The sequence below is a fragment of the Mirounga angustirostris genome, unplaced genomic scaffold, assembly GCF_029215605.1.
Source record: "Mirounga angustirostris isolate CCGP_5_RB_7025 unplaced genomic scaffold, mMirAng1.0.hap1 SCAF_14, whole genome shotgun sequence".
NCBI classification, from domain to species: domain Eukaryota; kingdom Metazoa; phylum Chordata; class Mammalia; order Carnivora; family Phocidae; genus Mirounga; species Mirounga angustirostris.
In genome coordinates, this window is record NW_026991722.1 from 10,469,914 (window position 1) to 10,493,867 (window position 23,954).

General features: G+C 35.2%; 1 protein-coding gene across 3 annotated transcripts in view; it reads left to right on the plus strand.

The window, feature by feature from the left end:
• Positions 1-23,954, plus strand: part of CDH19 (cadherin 19) — a 241,456-nt gene that overhangs the window by 144,153 nt on the left and 73,349 nt on the right. For all 3 annotated transcript variants that reach the window (XM_064578755.1, XM_045886578.3, XM_045886581.3), the window contains 2 exons: positions 19,990-20,290; positions 23,571-23,865. In XM_064578755.1, the coding sequence (XP_064434825.1) occupies positions 20,096-20,290; positions 23,571-23,865 (490 nt within the window). In that variant the 5' untranslated portion in view covers positions 19,990-20,095. The remainder of the gene's footprint in view (positions 1-19,989; positions 20,291-23,570; positions 23,866-23,954) is intronic.

The following is a 23,954-nucleotide window of genomic DNA, read 5'->3' on the forward strand; positions in this document are numbered from 1 at the left end:
CACAGCGATATAGATCTATAATGATTTACAGCAGGGGCGTAGTAAGGCACATTCCTCCATGTATACAGGATTAGTCAAGCACATAAGAATCTTTAAAACAGAATAAAGGAACAAAGAGGGGAGTGCCCAGTGTACTGTTTACAGGACAAGGGAACAAAGAGGGGAGTGCACGGTGTGGTGTTTACAGCTGGCTTCCTATCTACAAAACATCTTCTCCTGCATACTTTAGAACTGACCACACACATCCCAAGGGCATTTCACTCTGATCCTTTTGGGTTATTTTTAACCCTGCAATCTCGAGTTTTCTCAGAGATCTTGGAGTCTGAGCGAACATGCACCAGTGGTCATTGTGGCATTCTGTTTCCTACATATCTTTATGGTGGTAAAAGTTGTAGAAGTAAATGATTAGTATATAAATACATATTACAATATTGGAGTTCACCCTAAGCATTTTTTTCATAGGAGAATAAATATGAAAATTTGGAAACCACTGCTCTAGTAATAAACCCTGGCCAGTATCTACCCATATATTTCTTTCCCAAAATGGCATCCATATTCTGGAAAATGGTTCCTGCAAGGTTAAGGGTACCAGCTCTGGAGGAAGTAATCCGCTTGGATTTAATTCCAGCCTGACAAATTATTACACAGCTAATGTAACTTCTGTGTGCTCACTGTCTACATTTAGGTAATATCAATAATAATGGAGCATACACCATAGAACTGTTTTAAGATAAATCAGTTAAAGAATGGCTTTTGCTATACAAAGAGTATAGCAAACTCTTTGTATAGCAAAATCATGAAGTAAGCTCCCAATATATGTTACACATGATGGTTGTGGTGGTGGTGTTATCCTTGGACTATTTGCCTTAGAATCACCTTGGAGCTTGTTAAAATCACCTAAATGGTGAATCAAAATCTGTGGAATATGGAATCTACATTTTACTTAGCTTTTCAGTTAATTCTTTTTTTAAATTTTATTTTATTATGTTAATCACCGTACATTACCTCATTAGTTTTTGATGTAGTGTTCCATGATTCATTGTTTACATATAACACCCAGTGCTCCATTCAATACATGTCCTCTTTAATACCCATCACCAGGCTAACCCATCCCCCCAACCCCCTCCCCTCTAGAACCCTCAGTTTGTTTCTCAGAGTCCATCGTCTCTCATGGTTCGTCTCCCCCTCCAATTCCCCCCCTTCATTTTTCCCTTCCTACTATCTTCTTTTTTTTAACATATAATGTATTATTTGTTTCAGAGGTACAGGTCTGTGATTCAACAGTCTGACACAATTCACAGCGCTCAACATAGCACATACCCTCCCAAATGTCTATCACCCAGCCACCCCACCCCTCCCACCCCCCACCACTCCAGCAACAATCTGTATGTTTCCTGAGATTAAGATTCCTCATATTGGGGCACCTGGGTGGCTCACTCGTTAAGCGTCTGCCTTCGGCTCAGGTCATGATCCCGAAGTCCTGGGATCGAGCCCCGCATCGGGCTCCCTGCTCAGCAGGGAGTCTGCTTCTCCTTCTCCCTCCGTCTACCACTCTGCCTACTTGTGCTCACTCTCTGTCAAATAAATAAATAAAATCTTTAAAAAAAAAAAAAAGCTTCCTGATATTGGTGAGATCATGTCTTTATCTGATTGACTTACTTCGCTCAGCATAATACCCTCTAGTTCCATCCATGTTGTTGCAAATGGCAAGATTTCATTCCTTTTGATGGCTGCATAATATTCCATTGTATATATATACCACATCTTCTTTATCCATTCATCTGTCGATGCACATCTTGGCTCTTTCCATAGTTTCGCTATTGTGGACATTGCTGCTATAAACATCGGGATGCACGTACCCCTTTGGATCACTACATTTGTATTTTTGGGGTAAATACTCAGTAGTGCAATTGCTGGGTCATAGGGTAGCTTTATTTTCAACTTTTAGAAGAACCTCCATACTGTTGTCCAGAGTGGCTGCACCAGCTTGCATTCCCACCAACAGTGTAGGAGGGTTCCCCTTTCTCTGCAAACCCGCCAACATCTGTCGTTTCCTGACTTGTTAATTTTAGCATTCTGACTGGTGTGAGGTGGTATCTCATTGAGGTTTTGATTTGGATTTCCCTGATGGCAAGTGATGTTGAACACTTTTTCATGTGTCTGTTGGCCATTTGGATGTCTTCTTTGGAAATGTCTGGTCATGTCTTCTATCTATTTCTTGATTGGATCATTTGTTCTTTGGGTGTTGAGTCTGATAAGTTCTTTGTAGATTTTGGATACTAGCCCTTTATCTGATATGTCATTTACAAATATCTTCTCCCATTCTGTCGGTTGTCTTTTGGTTTTGTTGACTATTTCTTTGGCTATGCAAAAGCTTTTTATCTTGATGAAGTCCCAATAGTTCATTTTGCCCTTGCTTCCCTTGCCTTTGGCGATGTTTCTTGGAAGAAGTTGATGGCGCGGAGGTCGAAGAAGTTGCTGCCTGTGTTCTCCTTTAGGATTTTGATGGACTCCTGTCTCACACTGAGGTCTTTCAACCATTTTGAGTCTATTTTTGTGTGTGGTGTAAGGAAATGGTCCAGTTTCATTCTTCTGCATGTGGTTGTCCAATTTTCCCAACACCATTTGTTGAAGAGACTGTCTTTGTTCCATTGGACATTCTTTCCTGTTTTGTCGAAGATTAGTTGACCATAGAGTTGAAGGTCCATTTCTGGGCTCTCTAGTCTGTTCCATTGATCTATGTGTCTGTTTTTGTGTGAGTACCATACTGACTTGATGATGACAGCTTTGTAATAGAGCTTGAAGTCTGGAATTGTGATGCCACCAGCTTTGCTTTTTTTTTTTCAATGTTCCTCTGGCTATTCGGAGTCTTTTCTGGTTCCATACAAATTTTAGGATTATTTGTTCCATTTCTTTGAAAAAAGTTGATGGTATTTTGATGGGGATTGCATTGAATGTGTAGATTGCCCTAGGTAGCATTGACATCTTCACAATATTTGTTCTTCCAATCCACGAGCATGGAACGTTTTTCCATTTCTTTGTGTCTTCCTCAATTTCTTTCATGAGTATTTTATAATTTTCTGAGTACAGATCTTTGCCTCTTTGGTTAGATTTATTCCTAGGTATCTGATGGCTTTGGGTGCAATTGTATATGGGATCGACTCAATTTCTCTTTCTTCTGTTTTGTTGTTGGTATATAGGAATGCCACTGATTTCTGGGCATTGATTTTATATCCTCCCACTTTACTGAATTCCTGTATGAATTCTAGCAGTTTTGGGTGGAGTCTTTTGGGGTTTCCACATAAAGTATCATATCATCTGCAAAGAGTGAGAGTTTGACTTCTTCTTTGCCGATTAGGATGCCTTTTATTTCTTTCGTTGTCTAATTGATGTGGCTAAGACTTCTAGTACTATGTGAATAGCAGTGGTGATAGTGGACATCCCTGCCATGTTCCTGACCTTAGGGGGAAAGATCTCAGTTTTTCCCCATTGAGAATGATATTCGCTGTGGGTTTTTCATAGATGGCTTTTATGATATTGAGGTATGTACCCTCTATCCCTACAGTGTGAAGAGTTTTGATCAAGAAAGGATGCTGTACTTTGTCAAATGCTTTTTCTGCATCTATTGAGAGGATCATTTGGTTCTTGTTCTTTCTTTTATTAATGTATTGTATCACATTGATTGATTTGCAGATGTTGAACCGCCTTGCAGGCCAGGAATAAATCCCACTTGGTCGTGGTGAATAATCCTTTTAATATACTGTTGGATCCTATTGGCTAGTGGTGAGAAACATAGCGACAACAATACAGTAATAGTGGGGGAATTTAACAGCCCCCTCACTGGAATGGAAAGATTCCCCCACTATTACTGTATCCTATTTTGGTGAGAATTTTTGCATACATGTTCATCAGGGATGTCGGTCTGTAATTCTCCTTTTTGATGGGGTCTTTGTCTGGTTTGGGGATCAAGGTAATGGTGGCCTCATAAAACGAGTTTGGAAGTTTTCCTTCCATTTCTATTTTTTGGAACAGTTTCAGAAGAATAGGGATTAATTCTTCTTTAAATGTTTGGTAGAATTCCCGTGGGAAGCCATCTGGCCCTGGGCTCTTGTTGTTGGGAGATTTTTGATGACTGCTTCAATTTCCTTAGTGGTTATAGGTCTGTTCAAGTTTTCTATTTCTTCCTGTTTCGGTTTTGGTAGTTGATACTTCTCTAGGAATGCATCCATTTCTTCCAGATCATCTAATTTGCTGGCATACAGTTGCTCATAATATGTTCTTATAATTGTTTGTATTTCTTTGGTGTTGGTTGCAATCTCTCCTCTTTCATTCATAATTTTATTTATTTGGATCGTTTCTCTTTTCTTTTTGATAAGTCTGGCCAGGGGTTTATCAATCTTGTTAATTCTTTCAAAGAACCAGCTCCTAGTTTCGTTGATTTGTTCTACTGTTCTTTTGGTTTCTATTTCATTGATTTCTGCCATGATCTTTATTATTTCTCTTCTCCTGCTGGGTTTAGGCTATATTTGCTGTTCTTTCTCCAGCTCCTTTAGGTGTAGGGTTAGGTTGTGTATTTGAGACCTTTCTTGTTTCTTGAGAAAGGCTTGTATTGCTATATACTTTCCTCTTAGGACTGCCTTTGTTGCATTGCAAATATTTTGAACAGTTGTGTTTTCATTTTCATTGGTTTCCATGAATTCTTCTTTAATTTCCTGGTTGACCCATTCATTCTTTAGTAGGATGCTCTTTAGCCTCCATGTATTTGAGATCTTTCCAACTTTCCTCTTGTGATTGAGTTCTAGTTTCAAAGCATTGTGGTCTGAAAAGATGCAGGGAATGATCCCAAACTTTTGGTACCAGTTGAGACCTGATTTCTGACCTAGGATGTGATCTATCCTGGAGAATGTTCCATGGGCACCAGAGAAGAACATGTATTCTATTGCTTTGGGATGGAATTTTCTGAATATATCTGTGAAGTACATTTGGTCCAGTGTGTCATTTAAAGTCTTTATTTCTTTGTTGATCTTTTGCTTAGATGATCTTTCCATTCCAGTGAGGGGGCTGTTAAATTCCCCCACTATTACTGTATTGTTGACGCTATGTTTCTTTGCTTTTGTTATTGATTGGCTTATATAATTGGCTGCTCCCATGTTAGGGGCATAGATATTTACAATTGTTAGATCTTCTTGTTGGATAGACCCTTTAAGTATGATATAGTGTCCTTCCTCATCTCTTATTATACTCTTTGGTTTAAAATCTAATTTGTCTGATATAAGGATTGCCCCCCCCCCCAGCTTTCTTTTGGTGTCCATTAGCATGGTAAATGGTTTTCCACCCCCTAACTTTCAATCTGGAAGTGTCTTTGGGTCTAAAATGAGTCTCTTGAAGACAGCATACTGATGGGTCTTGTTTTTTTTATCCAATTTGATAACCTTGTCTTTTGATTGGGGCATTTAGCCCATTTACATTCAGGGTAACTATTGAAAGATGTGAATTTAGTGCCATTGTATTGCCTGTAAGGTGACTGTTACTGTATATTGTCTCTGTTCCTTTCTGGTCTATGTTACTTTTAGGCTCTCTCTTTGCTTAGAGGACCCCTTTCAATATTTCTTGTAGGGCTGGTTTTGTGTTTGCAAATTTCTTTAGTTTTTGTTTGTCCTGGAAGCTTTTTATCTCTCCTTCTATTCTTATGACAGCCTAGCTGGATATAGTATTCTTGGCTGCATATTTTTCTCATTTAGTGCTCTGAATATATCATGCCAGTCCTTTCTGGCCTGCCAGGTCTCTGTGGATAGGCCTGTTGCCAGTCTAATGTTTCTACCATTGTAGGTTACACATCTCTTGTCCTGAGCTGCTTTCAAGATTTTCTCTTTGTCTCTGAGACTCATAAGTTTTACTATTAGATGTTGGGGTGTTGACCTATTTTTATTGATTTTGAGGGGGGTTCTCTGTGCCTCCTGGATTTTGATGCCTGTTTCCTTCCCCAAATTAGGCAAGTTCTCTGCTATAATTTGCTCCAATATACCTTCTGCCCCTCTCTCTCTTTCTTCTTCTTCTGGGATCCCAATTATTCTAATATTGTTTTGTCTTATGGTATCACTTATCTCTTGAATTCTGCCCTCATGATCCAGTAGTTGTTCATCTCTCTTTTTCTCAGCTTCTTTATTTTCCTTCATTTGGTCTTCCATATCACTAAATCTCTCTTCTGCCTCATTTATCCTAGCAGTTAGAGCCTCCATTTTTTATTGCACCTCATTAATAGCCTTTTTGATTTTGACTTGGTTAGATTTTAGATCTTTTATGTCTCCAGAAAGGGTTTCTCTAATATCTTCCATGCTTTTTTCAAGCCCAGCTAGAATCTTTAAAATCATCATTCTGAACTCTAGTTCTGACATCTTACTAATGTCCATATTGATTGGTCCCTGGCATTCGATACTGTGTCTTGTTCTTTTTTTTGAGGTGATTTTTTCCATCTTCTCATTTTGTCCAGAGGAGAATAGATGAATGAGAGAACAAAATGCTAACAGGGTAACAACAACCCCAGAAAAATATACACTAAACAAATCAGAAGACACCTGAAACCGGGAAAAAGAAATGGAAAGAAAGAAAAAAAAAAAAGAATATGATCAAATATGATCAGGCTGGTGAATAGATCAGTGCCACACACTAGATTTTGGGTGTATTTTGGTCTGTTAGGAGAAAGTGCCTCCCAAAATTTTATTTATTTATTTATTTTTTAAAGATTGTATTTATTTATCTGATAGAGAGAGTGAGAGAACACAAGCAGGGGGGAACAGTAGAGGGAGAGGGAGAAGCAGGCTCCCTGCCAAGCAGAGAGCCTGATGCGGGGCTCGATCCAAGGACCCTGGGATCATGACCTGAGGTGAAGGTAGATGCCTAATCATCTGAGCCACTCAGGCGCCCTCCAAAATTTTAAAGAAAGAAAAACTTATATATGTACAAAAATAAGGGTAAATACAATGAAGGGATGGAATATGACTGTAATGATGAAAATTATAAAAGATTTTATAAAAGGAATTGATAAGAAGTTGGTTGAAAAAAGAAAGGATTTAAAAAAAAAGGGGGGGGGAGAGAATGTGATCAGGCAGGAGACTAGAACAAAGCCATATACTAGAGATTTAGGGTATATTTTGGTCTGTTAGAAGAAACTGTACCCCAAAATTTTAAAGAGAGAACAACTTATATATATACCAAAAATAAGGTTAACTACTATGAAGGGATAGAATATGACTCTAAAAATGAAAAATAAAAAGGATTTTTAAAAAAGGGATTGGTAAGATATTTGTTGAGTAAGGTTAAAAGAAAAATTCAAAAAAAAAATAGAAAAAGAAAAAAAGAAAATTAAAAAAATAACTTTGATAATAAATAAATAAATAAATAAATAAATAAATAAATAAATAAATAAAATAAAATAAAAAAATAACTTTGAAAGACTAAAGAATCAGGGGGGAAATAGCCATGGATTCTATGTGCAGTATTCCCCTAGCACTGGCGTCTGCCACTCTCATTGATCGGTAAACTTGGTCTTGGCTGGCTGTTCTTGCTGATCTTCTGGGGGAGGGGCCTGTTGCCGTGGTTCCCAAATGTCTTTGCCAGAGGTGGAATTGCCCTGCCTTTGCCGGGTCCAGGGTAAGTAATCTGCTCTCCGGAGCTTTTGTTCCCTGCCAGCTTTTCGTACAGCTTTGCAGGACAAGATTTAAAATGGCAGCCTCCCAGTCTCGCCCCGGAGAAGCCAAGAACTCAGGGCCCCCACTCCTCAGTGAGGTCCAGAGAAAAGCAGTCAATCACTCCTGTCTTCGTGGTCTCCAGCTGCACTCCGTGCTCACCTGGCCTGTGACCGAACATTTCTATCTCTGGCACCCGACCCCGTATGGAGTTTCCAAACACAGCAGATCCCTGCGGTGGCTCCCACGCTGCTCCTCCCTGGGGAGGAGGGGGAGTGTCCCTGGATTCTGCCGCTTGTTGGGTCCCTGCTGGAGGACCAGTGGCCCGACTATACCCTGGATCACGGTTTATGGCAACCCCGAGCTGAGAGCCCACACCTCGGCTCCATTTCTGCAGCTGGCTTCCCCACTCCAATATCTGGGAGTTCTGCCGCACACAGGCAGCCCCGGTCTTTCTGTGACCCCGAGGGTCCTGAGACCACACTGTCCCGTGAGGGTTCCACCCCCCCGCTTAGCTACTGGAGCAATGTCCATCAGCGGAGCAGACTTCTGAAAGTTCCGATTTTGTGCTCCGCGGCTCTATCATTTGCCAGTAGTGGCCAATGGAGGCCCCCTCCCCCGCCTTCTATCCTCCCAAATATCACCTCGGATTCACTTCTCCTCACGTCCTACCTTCCAGAAAGTGGTCGCTTTTCTGTTCAGAGAGTTGTTGCTATTCTTTTCTTCACACTCCTGTTGAGTTTGTAGGTGTTCAGAATCGTTTGATCCCTATCTAGCTGAATTCCTGGGACCAGATGAAATTTAGGTCTCCTACTCCTCCGCCATCTTGCTGGCAGTGCCCTTTTCAGTTAATTCTAATTTGAATAAGGTGAGTAAGTCATTTCCTAGAAATTGAGGGACTGAATCAACCAAGTTATTGTTTACTTTACACTTAGGTAAAGAACAAGGGATTCTCTTCATGCATAATAAAAATTTTAAAGTAGAAAAGTATAACCATCTCCAGCATAAAATAATAGTTTTGTCATGTTTGCTCATGTTTTAAAATAATAATTATTACTACAATTGTCAAATAAAGTGTTTTTGCATAGCAGCTGAAATGCTTTAATATTTTAACCAGTTCATATGAATTGAGTACTATGTGATTCTGTGATACTATGTTATAAATGTTTTAAATTTTGCATTGATTCTACACACACACACACACACACACATACACACACACACAATGGACTGTATGACTTTAAATTTTTTTCCATTCACTAAGATTTAGGTCTTTAAAAAGTCATGTTTATATTATGCCTTTTTCAATACAAAATTATATTTTCCACACCATTTAGCAGTGGTGCTTACTAAATATTGCTTTAGATGGTAGAATACATTTATAGCTATTATAGTTATAAAGAATATGTACTGAAAGCAATTGATAATTAGAGAAAGGAACATTTAGATGATATATTTGACTAGATAGTATGTAGCTACTAATACAATATCAGCAAAAAAAAAATGTCAAATAGAGTGCAACTGTGTCTTTATTTACTGTAGTAAGCAGTAGCTAAAAAGATTTTCAACAAGTGAAAAACAAAATAATATATGCATAATGGAAATTGAAGACCGAATAAATAATTTTGTAATAAGTTCTTGGGACAGTAGAATGCATTGTTGCTAAGAAGAAAAAATATTTTTCCTTTTCTTGTTTCTATGGTGATATATAAATTCAATTTATCAGATATCACTTATGTGATGAGAATAATTAACTGATAGGGTTTCATATTTATCCAAACAATGTTTTGGGGGAAAATGCTTCACTTTGCTATGATTGTGGAAATACTCACTCTTTACCTACACGGTAACTGGTGATTTTGTCAAACTGCCGTGATTTATTTCCTGGATCAAGAAATCTCCAAAAGTGGGGTGCCTGGGTGGCTCAGTCAGTGAAGCATCTGACTCTTGATTTTGGCTGAGCTCATGATCTCAGAGTTATGGGATTGAGCACCACGTCAGGCTCCATGCTTAGTGGGGAGTCTCCTTGAGATTCTCTCTCCCTCTCCCTCTTCCTTTGCCCCTCCCCCCACTAACACTTTCTCTAAGATAAATAAGTAAATCTTTTTTAAAAAAAGAAAGAGAAAGAAATCTCCAAAAGTGTACCTTATTCATCATCCTTTGAAGTTTTTACTTTCCTAAATTTGTTGTATATTTTTAGGATTGAAAGTCATTACTTATTGGTTCTATACTATCTGAAAGCTATGAATTCATTAGGATTAAACGATAATAAAAGAAATTTGTGATATATATTATATTTTCTAATTGGTGGATCAGTGGTATATCTACATGAATTATAATTTAGTCGTCAACCTGTATAGAATTCACACACACACACACACACACAGAGCATGAGCCTTGAAATAAATGAAGTGTTCTTTCTACTTGTTTATTTTTTTTTAATTTTATTTATTTATTTAAGAGAGAGCATGAGCAGTGGGGTAGAGGGAGAAGCAGGCTTCCCACTGAGCAGGGAGCCGGACAAGGGCTTGATCACAACCTGAGCCAAAGGCAGACACCCAACAGACTGAGCCACCCAGGTGCCCCTTTCTATTTGTTTAGACACAATTTTTGTTTGGGTGTATAATGCAACTTTGATTACTTCCAGTCATAAAAATTAAAAATGAATCAGATTCAACTAATTATAAAGATAAAATATACTTAGGATCAATTAAAACCAAATCTACTTTCATAAAACATGATACAGTGATCCAAATCATGGTAATTCCTCAACTCAATTTATATAGATCTAATATCTTAATGCCAAAAAAGATAGTGTAGGAATGATTTGTTATTTGGTGTTGTGAAATAAGAGAGCCCTTGGCTTCGCCCACTGCATCGCATGTGCACTTGACTTTTCAAAGTTTCCTCTATGGCACTCAACTCAAACGTGTGGTTATAGGCTCTGGATTTGAAATTGGGAGTAGAAATTTACAGGACTGGACATACAAGTGTCCACCCATAATAATTCAATTCATTTTCCTGAACTAAATAAGTTGAATTGAATCTATAAGGTAATTATTAGGAGGTTAGGATTTAACCACTGGGTTAGTGGGTAAGAGAAGGAAGAAATATAATTATTAGTACTATTGGAGATTTAGGTATATCTATGTTTTAATATTCAGAATATCAACATTAAAAAAGGTTAATATTTGAAATCACAAGGAAAAATTAAACTCAGTATGAAAGATTTTAAGTATTTGCTTTAAAATTCATGAGGGGGCTGCCTAGTTGGCCCAGTTCAATTAAGTGTCCAGCTCTTGATTTCAGTTCAGGTCATGATCTCAGGGTTGTGAGATGAAGCCCTGTGTGAGCCCTGCGCTCAACCGGGAGTTGGCTTCTCTCTCTCTCTTTCTCTTTCCCTCTGCCACTCTCCCCTGCTCATGCTCTCTCTCTCTCTCTAAAATAAATAAATAAAATCTTTATAAATAAATAAATAAATAAATAAATAAATAAATAAATAAATAGTGAGCAAATGGCCGAATAATTAATTCAGTACCTAAAACTGTGGATCAAATATCCTAGAAAAATCAAGACTGGGTTAATCAAGCAAAACCAAAGCTTGACATATACACAGGAAGGAATAGCTGAATTATACAGGTTATGGAGATTTTTACCCTATTTAACTAGCCTTAATATCTTAACTTGGAAATGGCTTAACTTGGACTGTTGTCTGGAATAATGTTTTTGAAACTAATACGCAAATGAACTTGTCCCTGGGCACATCATATTTCTCCCCAACTCTGACCCTATTCAACTTCTTGTATTCTTTCAGGTTAGGTATTTTTATCTCTTTTATTACTGTGACAAGACTATTCCAGTTAATATCTATAACTGGCCTTTGTGACTCCTTTTTTTCATTAGTTTATATAGGCTCACTTTGATCTTCTTCTCTTTTTAAATGGACGTTAATAATTAGTTTTTCACAGAATTACAAAGAAAATTAACAAGAGAAAACATGAAGTGTATATTTTATGGTTCCAGGAATATAGTTGGGAGTTTTATTAGGGTGCTAGACTATGTAGCCAAGTAACTACCCACTTGTCAGTAACCTCATACCACAAATATTTAATGAAAGTCATGAGGGTACAATATTGAGTTCCATACAATTGCCAGTGCTTTAAGCTTGATTGAGCTTCTAGTGTCTCATAGCTAGAATATCTGATTGCCAAAAGAAGGGAGGGATAAAGACAAGGCCTTTCACTGCTCCATTTCTGAAGTGAAAGCCATCAATTACTTATGAATGGTTAAGAAACTAATCACATAACCCTGCAAAATTGTAGGAATGATATTGATAAACAATAGTATGTCTCCCATAGGGATTAAAAGATGTTAGTTATTTTTATTACTCTCTGATGTCTCCTCCCTGCCATTTCAGTTTACTAATCATCCAGAGGTTAGGGATGGATTATGAAATCCTGAAGAATTAAAGGCAAGCTTTTCTTAGAGCAATGGGGTGAAAGGGAAGATATCATGACAACAATGACAATTCTTTGTGTGGAATCACCGAGTGCTCACTTAGAACCTTTGCCTATAAGTTTTGCAGGTAGCTACCTCAGTATTTCTAAACCTACCTTTGACATTCCGTACACAATCTCTCTTGAAATCCTGTTGGCCATTATGTTTTGTTAGTGCTTTTTCTGTGTTATTTATTGATCCTCTTACTTGTACTACCTCACATTAGTCTGAGTACTGGCATACATAGGCACCTTGAAGTGAGTGATAGTCATGGGCCCAAGGCAGTAGATCCAGAGAAGAAAAATTTCAATGTCTGGAATTGCAGATGTTTTTAAGCACTGATTATAAGATTCAAAATACTTAATTAAAGGCTAAAATAATATTAAATGGTTAAAATAAAACTGATTGAAGTAAAAAATATATATCTATAAAATTAAATATAAAGGCAGACATGAAGTTGGGAATTAATATAACCGACAATAGAGATATCCCAAGATATTTCAGCTGAAACAGTTCAACAACCTAACATTTCCCAGCATTAATATACTTGCTTTTGTGTTTAAGTAGACAAGGTTTTAAATAGGTTTACACAAATATACAGTACCTTTTTTTTGGAATGAATATTGAGGCAGTGTCTGTAATATTAAAAAATTAGACTTAGAGGTGTAGTCTATAACCTGTCACCAACCACCCATGCTGCTGCTCTAACAGTCATTATAAAGGGACTTGATAAAAGAGGAGTGTTAATACACATTTCAAAGCCTCCATTTTTGTCTTTCGATAAATATATAACTCCTTGAATTAAGAGAGAAAAGAATCTCTAAATACTTCCCCTGTAATAGTTTAACCAATCACAGCCCCAAGAACTGCATTTTACTCTGTTTCACACTGAAGTTTTATAAAATTTGCTTGCTTCACACATTTGGATCTTGATATCAAAAGTTAGACATGCTTATTTAAATGGAGAACAAACTGAGGCTTGCTGGAGGGGCGGTGGGTGGGGCACGGACTAGATGGGGGGTGGGTATTAAGGAGGGCACTTGTGATGAACACTGGGTGTTATTGTTAAGTGATGAATGATGAATCTCCAAATTCTACTTCTGAAACCAATACTACACTACATGTTAACTAACTAGAATTTAAACAAAAGCTTAAGAAAATAAATTGACGAAGAGAAATGTTTTATCTTATTTTTAAGTAGCATTTTAGAAACCATGATTTTGAGAGTTTTCTTTTTTCCCCTAAGCTTTAGAACTTCCTGACCATTGCAAATTATTAGTCTTTTGATATATCATTTTGACCAAGCCACTCACAGTTTTTTAAAGATGGAGACATTATAATAATTGCCATCTGTTTTTCTCTATGAGAAGCTGACTTAGTTGAGCTTAGTTTTAGCTTTCCACAAGTCTTCCAGAATACATTATATTTTTATAAGTTTTCACAGATGGAATAGTTATCTTTATGTAACCAAGAAGAGGTCATAGAAAAGACAATTCATAATTAGATTCAGTTACAAACTGTATAAGTACATAGATTATTATATTTTTCATCCCTTCAGTCATAATTAGTCTTCTTTGAAACCATAATCGTTCTGAGTCACACTGGGATCATTTTCAGCCTATATGTGTCCATGCAATATCACATATTATTTCAAGCATGACAATATTTATTTGTCATAGTCACATAGCCATGCTTAGAAAAAAAAGATGACATTCAAATCATTTGAAAATACACGTAGAACACATGCATTAGGGGCCATATATCCTACTTTTTTTGCAGTAGTCATTCATAAAGTCTTTTTAATATGTGTGTGTTGTTTGAAGAAATAACAGTAGCTGACTATTTCAAAGTTTAGAAATAAATCATTAGATTTTTCCCATGCACTTATAGGTAGCTATTTTTGTGTAGTTAAGAACACTTAAACAACACTTAATGTTTCTCAGACAATATCTAGGCATATTAACTCATTTAATTAACTCCATGGGATAGGCACTAGTGTTAAACTCATTTTCCAAATGAGATGAGTAGGTACCCAGAGGTTAAACCTTTGTCAAGTAATATAGCAGTGGTTGGCAAGGCTGGTACAGTCATTCAGTTCTTCCTTGACCCCGCACTCCACCAAGCTGCCTGTGAAACAAATTTGTGAGACAAATTTGGGAACAAATTCTCAACAAATTTGGGAGAACAATGCCAGAGGCAGTCAGGAGTGATCTCTTGATCTTCACTATAGTACTAAATAAACTTTTCTATCGTAAAATAGTTTAAAAATTTATTAAATAGTCATGTGTAGACATGTATTAAATATTAACACATGTAACACACATGAGGAAAATTTTAATTCATTTATAATTTGATGCAGACACAATTTCTATCTGCATTGGAGGGCATAGTCTTTCAGGCCTTCTTTTCTGCACTTGTCAACATATTTTTTTCCTAAATTAATGGAATCATTTTCTTTGTATGTATTTCTTTCACCTAACAAAGTGTTACAGCCATATTTCTATATCATTAAATGACTTTAGAGCACCACACTTAATGGCCAAATAACATTATGTTAATATGAATTTTGAAATTTATTTTTATTCACTTGTTTCTTTGTTGACTATGAGACCAATTTTTGGTATCTCTCCAAATGAATAGATTTAAAGTACTCAGGGAATTCCCGGTGTTTTTAAATTATGCAATAAAACTAAAAGCATGGATAAATATATGTGGATTTACCTCCAGGAATAATGAAGTGATATTAGGATACTTCTTTAGATATTAGAAATAAAGTATTGCTTTCTTTTTCTTTTTTTTTGTTTTTTTTTGTGGGGTCTTTTTGCTTTATTTTTCTATGTTATATATTTTCACAAGAACATTAAGAAAAAGAAAATTTGCTAAAGAAAATATTTTCCAGGTTTGACTGCAATCACACAAGAAAAATAAGTGTAAGAAATACTGTGTTGACATGCAATGTCCAAATTAAAATCATTACTAACATGGCAAAGATATAATGAAGTCCTATGCAGATTAATTGCATTGGCAACATATAATGAAGGATACAGTCCAAAAAGCGTTTTAGGTGAATCTTCAGTACAGAGGCTTCTAGTGATTTAGTTTAGAAATAATGAGAAATCATGTTCTGGTAACTTGTGGAGGGTGGAAAAAAGTGGGATACCAGATTTTTTAAAGTGATATTTTGCCAGTGAGTATTTCATCAACTGGAAACTGTCTCTTCTTGTTGGGGAATATTTTCACACTCAGGCTCAATATTGTCAATGCTTAGCACTGAATACAGTGCTCATTAATCCACAGTCCTCTGCACCACTGAGAACAGAGTCCACGATAGCCAGCCCAGGGATGAAATGGCATTTGTCCCCATCTTAGGACATCACACAAGTAGTGAACAGGGAAGGTCCTGCCAAAGTGGGCTTGAGAAGCTCTTGTACAGCCCTCTGACTTTATACTGCTTTAGCTGAAGCACAAGGCTTTTAATTCTGCCAGTAAATATGTAAAGTATATGTTTAATGAGAGTTTATAAATGGGACAAAGAAATATGTTTTATATTCTACGTCTAGAGAAAGAGTTGGCACATGGTTTATTACAAATTTTGGTCCAGAAATATCGTTTCTTCTCACTTATGTATGCAAGCTATATCCACACACATTTCTTTCTATATTTCCTATTAGTGGTTCTGAGAAAGCCATTTAGAAGCCTTTATGGATGGTGTCACTCTATGAAGCTGCCAAGTTTCACTTGATTTTTAAAAAGATCACAAATAGGATTGAGTTTCTATATTTATTCCATCCACATTTTCCTAGCTTCAACTTTTCCTCCCCACAGACACCAAATCCATCATTCTGACTTATTCTTCCCTGTTTTTGACCTCAAGAATCTTTAGAACAGGGGCGCCTGGGTGGCTCAGTCGTTGAGCGTCTGCCTTCGGCTCAGGTCATGATCCCAGGGTCCTGGGATCAAGCCCCGCATTGGGCTCCCTGCTCGGCGGGAAGCCTGCTTCTCCCTCTCCCACTCCCCCTGCTTGTGTTCCCTCTCTCACTGTATCTCTCTCTGTCAAAGAAATAAAATCTTTAAAAAAAAAAAAAAAAAGAATCTTTAGAACAGGGAGAAAGAGGTGTTCTAAAAGGAGATAATAGAAAACATTTTATTATGTCTAGTTTCAAGACTGGTCCAGACGTTCAAATGCAATTTCCATATATTTAGTTAATTTAAATAAGGTGAACTATCAGTGACAGATGCCATGCACTTTTTTAGACATGTACATGTTTTCTTTCTTCAGTAAAGCACAGTGAACACTCCATGCCCTTAAGATTAGATTTCCGGGGCGCCTGGGTGGCTCAGTCATTAAGCGTCTGCCTTCAGCTCAGGTCATGATCCCAGGGTCCTGGGATTGAGCCCCGCATCAGGCTCCCTGCTCCGCGGGGGGCCTGCTTCCCTCTCCCACTCCCCCTGCTTGTGTTCCTTCTCTCGCTGTGTCTCTCTCTGTCAAATAAATAAATAAAATATTAAAAAAAAAAAAAAAGATTAGATTTCCAATCTTACTTCCACTGGTAAATAACTATTTGCTACTGGACAGGTCACTTAAAATGTCTTAATAGAAATTTCTTCATATGTAAATGTAATGCTTTAGAGAAAATACAATTTTTAATGCTAAAATTATATGATCCTATTTGAACACAATATTTTATATTTTATAATACTGTTATTCAAATATTAATATTATTTTGTAATTTTGTGTTAACAGCAATGTCACTTAATTTGTATACATTATATATTTTGAAATATATATTTTCAAGATAGGTAATGAAATATAGTTCACTCTACATTTTATTTAATATTTATAAATATGCCTAGTTACTGGCAATGAGATTAAATCTAAACAAATTAACATGAGACACAGTATTAGCATTTTTTTCCATATTGAAATCTTATGCAGGTTTTCATCCATACATTCACCTGACTGGAAAATATCAGCAGGATTGGAGATGTAGGGTGGAAATACCACTGCTTGTTTCTCTAGGGCCCATTTCAGACATACTAATTGATAGCATTTTTCCTTATTAGCCCAGACGGTGCCTGAATATTTCTCAGCCTGGCACTGCACACAGCTTGTCAACACTCTTCAATCAGAAGTGGACCATTACTTGAAACATTTTCCCTTCCCCTAAACGTATGACCATTATAGACAATTTGGCATCTAGAAGAGTATAAACAAAGCCATTAATATTTCATAATTCAGACATACCTATTGCTACCATTTCATTCTTGTATTTTTATATTAAGAGGTTCAAATAAAAGGGTACTCCTATCTGTTTTGTTATGATTTAGGATTGTAAAATAACGATAGTTTAACCTTTAGTTTTAAATTTAATTGTAAAATATTTCAATCATGTACTATATCTGAAAAAAAAAATCTAACATATGGTAGAAAAATCACCCAGATTTAATGAGTGTTATTATTTGACATATTTACTTGAGATTGTTTAGAGGGAGAAAAATGAGACATATTTCTAAACCTCAATCTTTAAACCAATTTCTCCTCCTACTAACATGGTAATTACCATAATAAATTTTGTGTATCATTTTTCTTTTCCTAGACTTACTTTACAGAATTTATGTATGAAAACAGTCTCATATGGCATCATCTTATAATTTTGAAACACTTTATAATTGGTATCATATAGTTCCCTGATCCGTACTTTATTTTTCTATACATATTTTTCAAATTAACCCAATTTATATTTGCCTCACAGTGGACAAATTTGAAAGTTTCTCTAGATATAAAGCAGTAAAAAAGAATAGCTGTTAGTTTATAGATTCAACTAATTTTTAAATATAGTAGATTTGGCCAAACTATTCCTCAAAATAATTGTGCAAATTTTCAATTTCATCAGCATTGTATAAGGGTTTTGCTTGTTTTTTTGTGAGTTCTCATGAATAGCTGATATTAAACTATTTAATGATTTTTGTCCACCATATTGATTTTAAAAATACAGAGTAAATTGTATTTCTGTTGTTTTAATTTATAAGTTTTAAACACAAATGAAGAATAAAATAATAGCTATGCAAATGCTCATGACCTATTTTCAAGAATTAATTATCAAGGCTTTGCCTCAATGGTTTTACCTGAGCTCCTACTGTTTCTGAAATGTTTTTAAAAAAATTCTAGACATCATCTTATTTCCAACATCAACATGTTTCAGTATACATGATCAAAAAAATGGTTTTATATAACCACAAAGAAACTTCTATAACTAACAAAATCCACAATGTTTTTTATCATCTCAAGATACTGAATTATCATATTGGATTTTCACAAATCCATAAAAAATGTAAATATAAAAATAGGTTTGTACAAATTAAGTTCTAGACAACGTCCTTATTTTACACTTGTTCTTTTGTGTTTTAAGTATCTTTTAATCTAAAACAGTATCTTCCCTAAAATCCCTCACTTTTTTTCCTAGATGAATGAAAATATAATCTAAAATTGACACAAATACATTTACCCAACATTATAATTACACTTCACACCACTGTTAGTGATAGTTTTCCATATTTAAGTTTCAAATATTCAACATAAGAATGAAATTCATCTTTAATTCTCACCTCAGTTGAAGTTCTTCATGGCCTTCATTAAGTAAATATATAACAAAGAAAACATCTGCTTGAAGGAACTCAGAGGCACCACAGTGTCCCCATTTATAACAACGTGCTTTCTTAATTAGGTGTTTTTAACGACTCTTTCTAACAAGAGTCAAAGACCTAAAATATCTCTTGGCGGTTGTTCAAAAATTTGTGGAGATTGAAAGTGAGATCATATAGAAAGCTCCTAACAGAAACAGGGACTCTGGCTTTTTGGTTGATTATGTAGTATTCAGCTACATTGTAGACCTGACAAAATTATTTTTCTTCATGAGTCCCAAATAAACAAATCCAATTTGGTTATATGGAGTGCTGTGTCAGTGTGGTAAATGCAGAGCTATTCAATTTTCTCTAAGGGTGAGAATTACTAGTCATTTCAAAGAGAGTTGGTATGATCAGTATCAGTTAAATGGAAAGTTTTACACGTAAAATTCAGTAGTTGAAATTTCTCTTTTTCTATTTCAGTAATAGAAGATATCTTTTATCTCCATCTTATATATTATAAACAGCCATTTTTACCCAGGCACTATATTTTTTGTTATTTATTTTCTAAAAATAGGATCATCTCTTTGTTAAGATGAAAAACATTTATTTTCATATCTTTCATAATATAAAATGGTAAATATCTTGCATGGGCTTTCTGTTCACAGAGTGTTTTATAACATCAATATAACTGATAATTAAATCCCCCAGGTTTCAAACTGAATTGTCATTTTGTCTATTTAATACAAGATAAGATACTATAACTTGGGAAATTGGATTAGGAAACTTATTGCTATTTAGAAAAAGGAGAAAGATCACATTTTTTCCCCCTGGCTTGACTGTTGAGTTTTACCAAGATAGAATGGAAGATGTAAGCAGGTTAAATTAAAGAAAAAATCTATCTCAGTGTCAGCTATCAATCAAGGAGATTGCCAGACCAACTCTTCAACCTTCAGGCAGATTTATGGCTACAGATTAAAATGGACAGTGCTTGAGCGGAAGTTTCTAATTATACCATTCAAATTATTGCTGAGCTACAAAATATAACTAGTTTAATTGGAAGATAAATTAAATGTATATTGTTCCATTTTTATGAATGCAAAAGTTGTACCCTTACGTTAGCAATTATGTGAGAAAATGTTATTTTTAAATGTAAAATTTTGTTTTGTTTCTTGTTCTTTAGGAATATGAAAGATACCTAAGACTTAAAAAGATTATAAAGGAACATACAGTTTTGTTTGCAACTACTCTTTCCTCTGAAGAATACCAGTTGGAATCAAAAGAGCAGAATGAATTGTTGCTTATTGCTACCTTTCCTGTTGGGAATTCCTCTCATATGGCCTTGCTTTACAGCAACAGAAATCTCTACAACAGACGAGGTTAAGCACCCAGTGGGTTCTCATTTCAGAGTGAAGCGTGGTTGGATGTGGAACCAGTTTTTTGTACCAGAGGAAATGAATAAGACTAATTATCACATTGGCCAGGTACTGATTTTATGAAAGTGTTACAGGAAATAACATTATGTAAATCTAAATGGATGGGTTGAGGAAGTTTTAAGGCATTTGATGAATTCTACATTTTCTCAGTGGAACCCTTAGAAAGCTTCAGACATCAGCCTAATTAATTGTTTCAGATTTTCAAGCACCTAAAATATTTGCAAAACTTGAGGAAGAAGAAAAGCTTTGAATTTCAAATTTCACTTTTTTCTCCCATATGAAAATACTGCCCTCATTTGTCGACATCTGGAAATTTGATGGTGTAATTTTTGGTAATGGATCAAAGCAACCACACTGAGAATAATAACGTTTACCAACAGTATTTAGCCTGATTTTCTATTATGCTCAGTAGGTGTTGATTTACCCATCATTAATTTTTCATGAAGCAGATTAATACCAAACCCTTTTACAGCTAAGTAGCTTCAAGAGCCTACACACTTCATTTGATTATGAAGGATAAAGAATAATTATTTTTACTTTCTTATAAGAATATATATATATATATATATATATATATATATATATATATATATATATATTAAATTTCCTTCATGAGATAGAACATTCCTTACTTATGTTTTTGGTTTTTATTACTGTTCAATTTTCTTTAAACAGAGGTAATTACAATACCGTGTCCTTTTCTGTAAGGATCTTTCTCTAGACGAATGAACTGAAATAAGTTTAACCACCAATTAACTGGCACTAAAATTTAATTGGGCCAAAGGGTGAAGCACTCAAAATTCATTAACTCCGGTTTCCTAGCACTTTCAGGAGAGCTGCAGTGTTAGCGTGATGTCCAGATTCTAAAGGAGTTCATCTATCCCATCCAGCAAATGTATATGTGTATATTCAACCGAAGGTTCAGATTAGGATCTTAGGCAAACAGATTTCAAACATTTGTGTATGTATGTGTGCCTGCTTTGAATCACATCTCACATCTTTTTATTCTCTAAGATGACTGCAGGTAAATCAGAGGCAGGATGACACAAATGAGATCCATAGTTAAGTGTCTGCTAGTTGACTGAGTCTCTGTAGCCACATTTACAGTGAACTCCGCAGAGCCCTATAAGCTCTCCCATCAATGAGCGGGGTCACAGACTAACAGAGGCTGGTGACTTTTAGTGAATAAGGCTCTACAGGGAAGTGCATCAGTACAATCAGAGTAGAGACTACCTCCCTGGCTGACTGTCACATTTTCTGGTTTTTGTTTTTGTGCTCTGGGCACATCTCCTGTTGCCTCCTTTCACATCGTGATTGGTTTTCCCTATTTTTTTCATTCTGTAAAAATACTTATGAAAATAATCTAACAGATGTTTTCCCCTGAAACAATGTCATTAGTCTTAAATAACATACAGGTAACTGGTTTAAGAGAGAGTAAGAATGAATATTTAGGTGTTGTAGTTAAAGAGCTGGTAAAACTAAAATGTAGTTGATGTGTCCAGATCACTTTCTTTTTGAACTGTTTATTAACAGAGATTAAATTTGGAAAACACAATTAAGTAAAAAATTAAAGGCATATTGATTTGCTGAATCAATAGTAACTGACTAATTGAAAAAATATTTTTGAATAGAAATACAGAAAATATAATAATACAGATTTCATAAAATTAAAATGTTTTTAACTTATACATTTTGTGACATTAAGAGGCTGATGTTTAAAAAAATAAGTAAATATATATATTTTTTTTTTCTTAAATCTGAGTCCTTAAAAAGATCAAGCTCACTGATTCATGAAAATTATACTGTGTATATATACTTGGAATACATTTATTCATTACTAAATTTGATTTATCATCATTCTGATATTGAATCATATTTTCAAACTGTATCAAAATGATATTTGAAAAACATAGCCATACCTTACTTTCATTTGATATACTTATTGGAAAGGACATTTGTTTCCCTAAATTTCTTATTAGTAAGTCATGGAAACTTCCTTTTTATCTTATGAGTAATGAAGAGCTATCAAATTAAAAGAGCTATAACACTTTTATTATCTCTTTATTATTATCCCCAATCTGTTTCTTTCAATGAATAGCAGTGTTATTCAACACATTATTAAAATTATTAAAATTAATTGCTTTAGATATCTTCAGATATTCTACCCAATCACAGAGAAATGTATTAATTAGTCATTTTACCTTGAACTATCAGAACAGTTATGAATTTGTTTAAGATGTATTTCTTTGGTTAGCTTTGTAAATTTTCGGAGAAGCTCTTACTTTGAAGAAGGACATATTCATAAATGATGACTCAAGAAAACTATGGATTCACAATAATTAGGGGATTATGGCATACTTCTTCTTTATACGTAAAAATAATTTAGATATGAAAAACCAACCAACCAATGTTACCTATATCATAACAACCCTTGTTTTTATATATAAAATTCACAATTCTATTAACACTATGAATGAACAAATTTGCTTTTGAAAAATAAAAATAATGAGGGCACAAGAAGAAAAGATGTATTTGAGAATTGAGTTGAATATGTTAGAAAGAGTTAGATCTAATTTGGCAAAACTCAGAGCAGTAGGGTCTCTGGGGTCAGACAGACCTGTTGTCTAAATCTATACAAACCTATACAAAAATCATGACTCTTGTGAAAGTTTTAAAAATTTTCAGTCTCTCTTTCTCGGTATAAATGATTATATCAATAATATATATTTCACGATGTTATGAGGATTAATTGGGAAATCATATACAAAGCAACTTATAGATTTTATGGCATGTTACAAATGCCAGCAAGGATGGCTGAGGCTCTCATTATCTTCTCAACATGCTCCCTTATTTTCCTGGTAATATTTTCATGTTTCCTATGTGTTTTTAGCCTAGAGATAGAACATCACTGTTTAGATTTATCTAGAATATTATCTTCCCATCTGTCTCTAGATCCCAATCTAATACAAATATTTGAGATTATGGTTTTAGTGACCAAGAATGTAATCACAGGGTAAACATGAACCAACTTTGTTGTGCATAATTTATGAAAGGTACTTTGTTTTTCAATTATTACAGTGTCTAATTAGAATAATCCATTTAGAGTAATAAAATTTATATAGTGATTTACATTGAAATTTCAGACTCCTCTGCCTGATGATAGAATTTAATCTTAAAATTAATATTTCACCTGATTTAATATACTGTGGGAATTACATGGAGTTATTAACTTGGGGAAAAATTAACAGACATGAAAATAAAATTGTTAAAATTGATTTGTCCATTTAAATATGTCTGGAAACTAAATTATCCCTCTTTGCACTTTCAGCTAAGATCTGATTTAGACAATGGAAACAACTCTTTCCAGTACAAGCTTTTGGGAGCTGGAGCTGGAAGTACTTTTGTCATTGATGAGAGAACAGGTGACATATATGCCGTCCAGAAGCTTGATAGAGAGGAACGATCCCTCTACACTCTAAGAGCCCAGGTAATAGACAGCACTACTGGAAGGGCTGTGGAACCTGAGTCTGAGTTTGTCATCAGAGTTTCGGATATCAATGACAATGAACCAAAATTCCTAGATGAACCTTATGAGGCCATTGTACCAGAGATGTCTCCAGAAGGTATTGCATATTAATTTACATCAAAGATATATTAACAATGACAACAGATTTAAAATTTTGAGCATATGTTTTGGAAGTGAATTATTTAA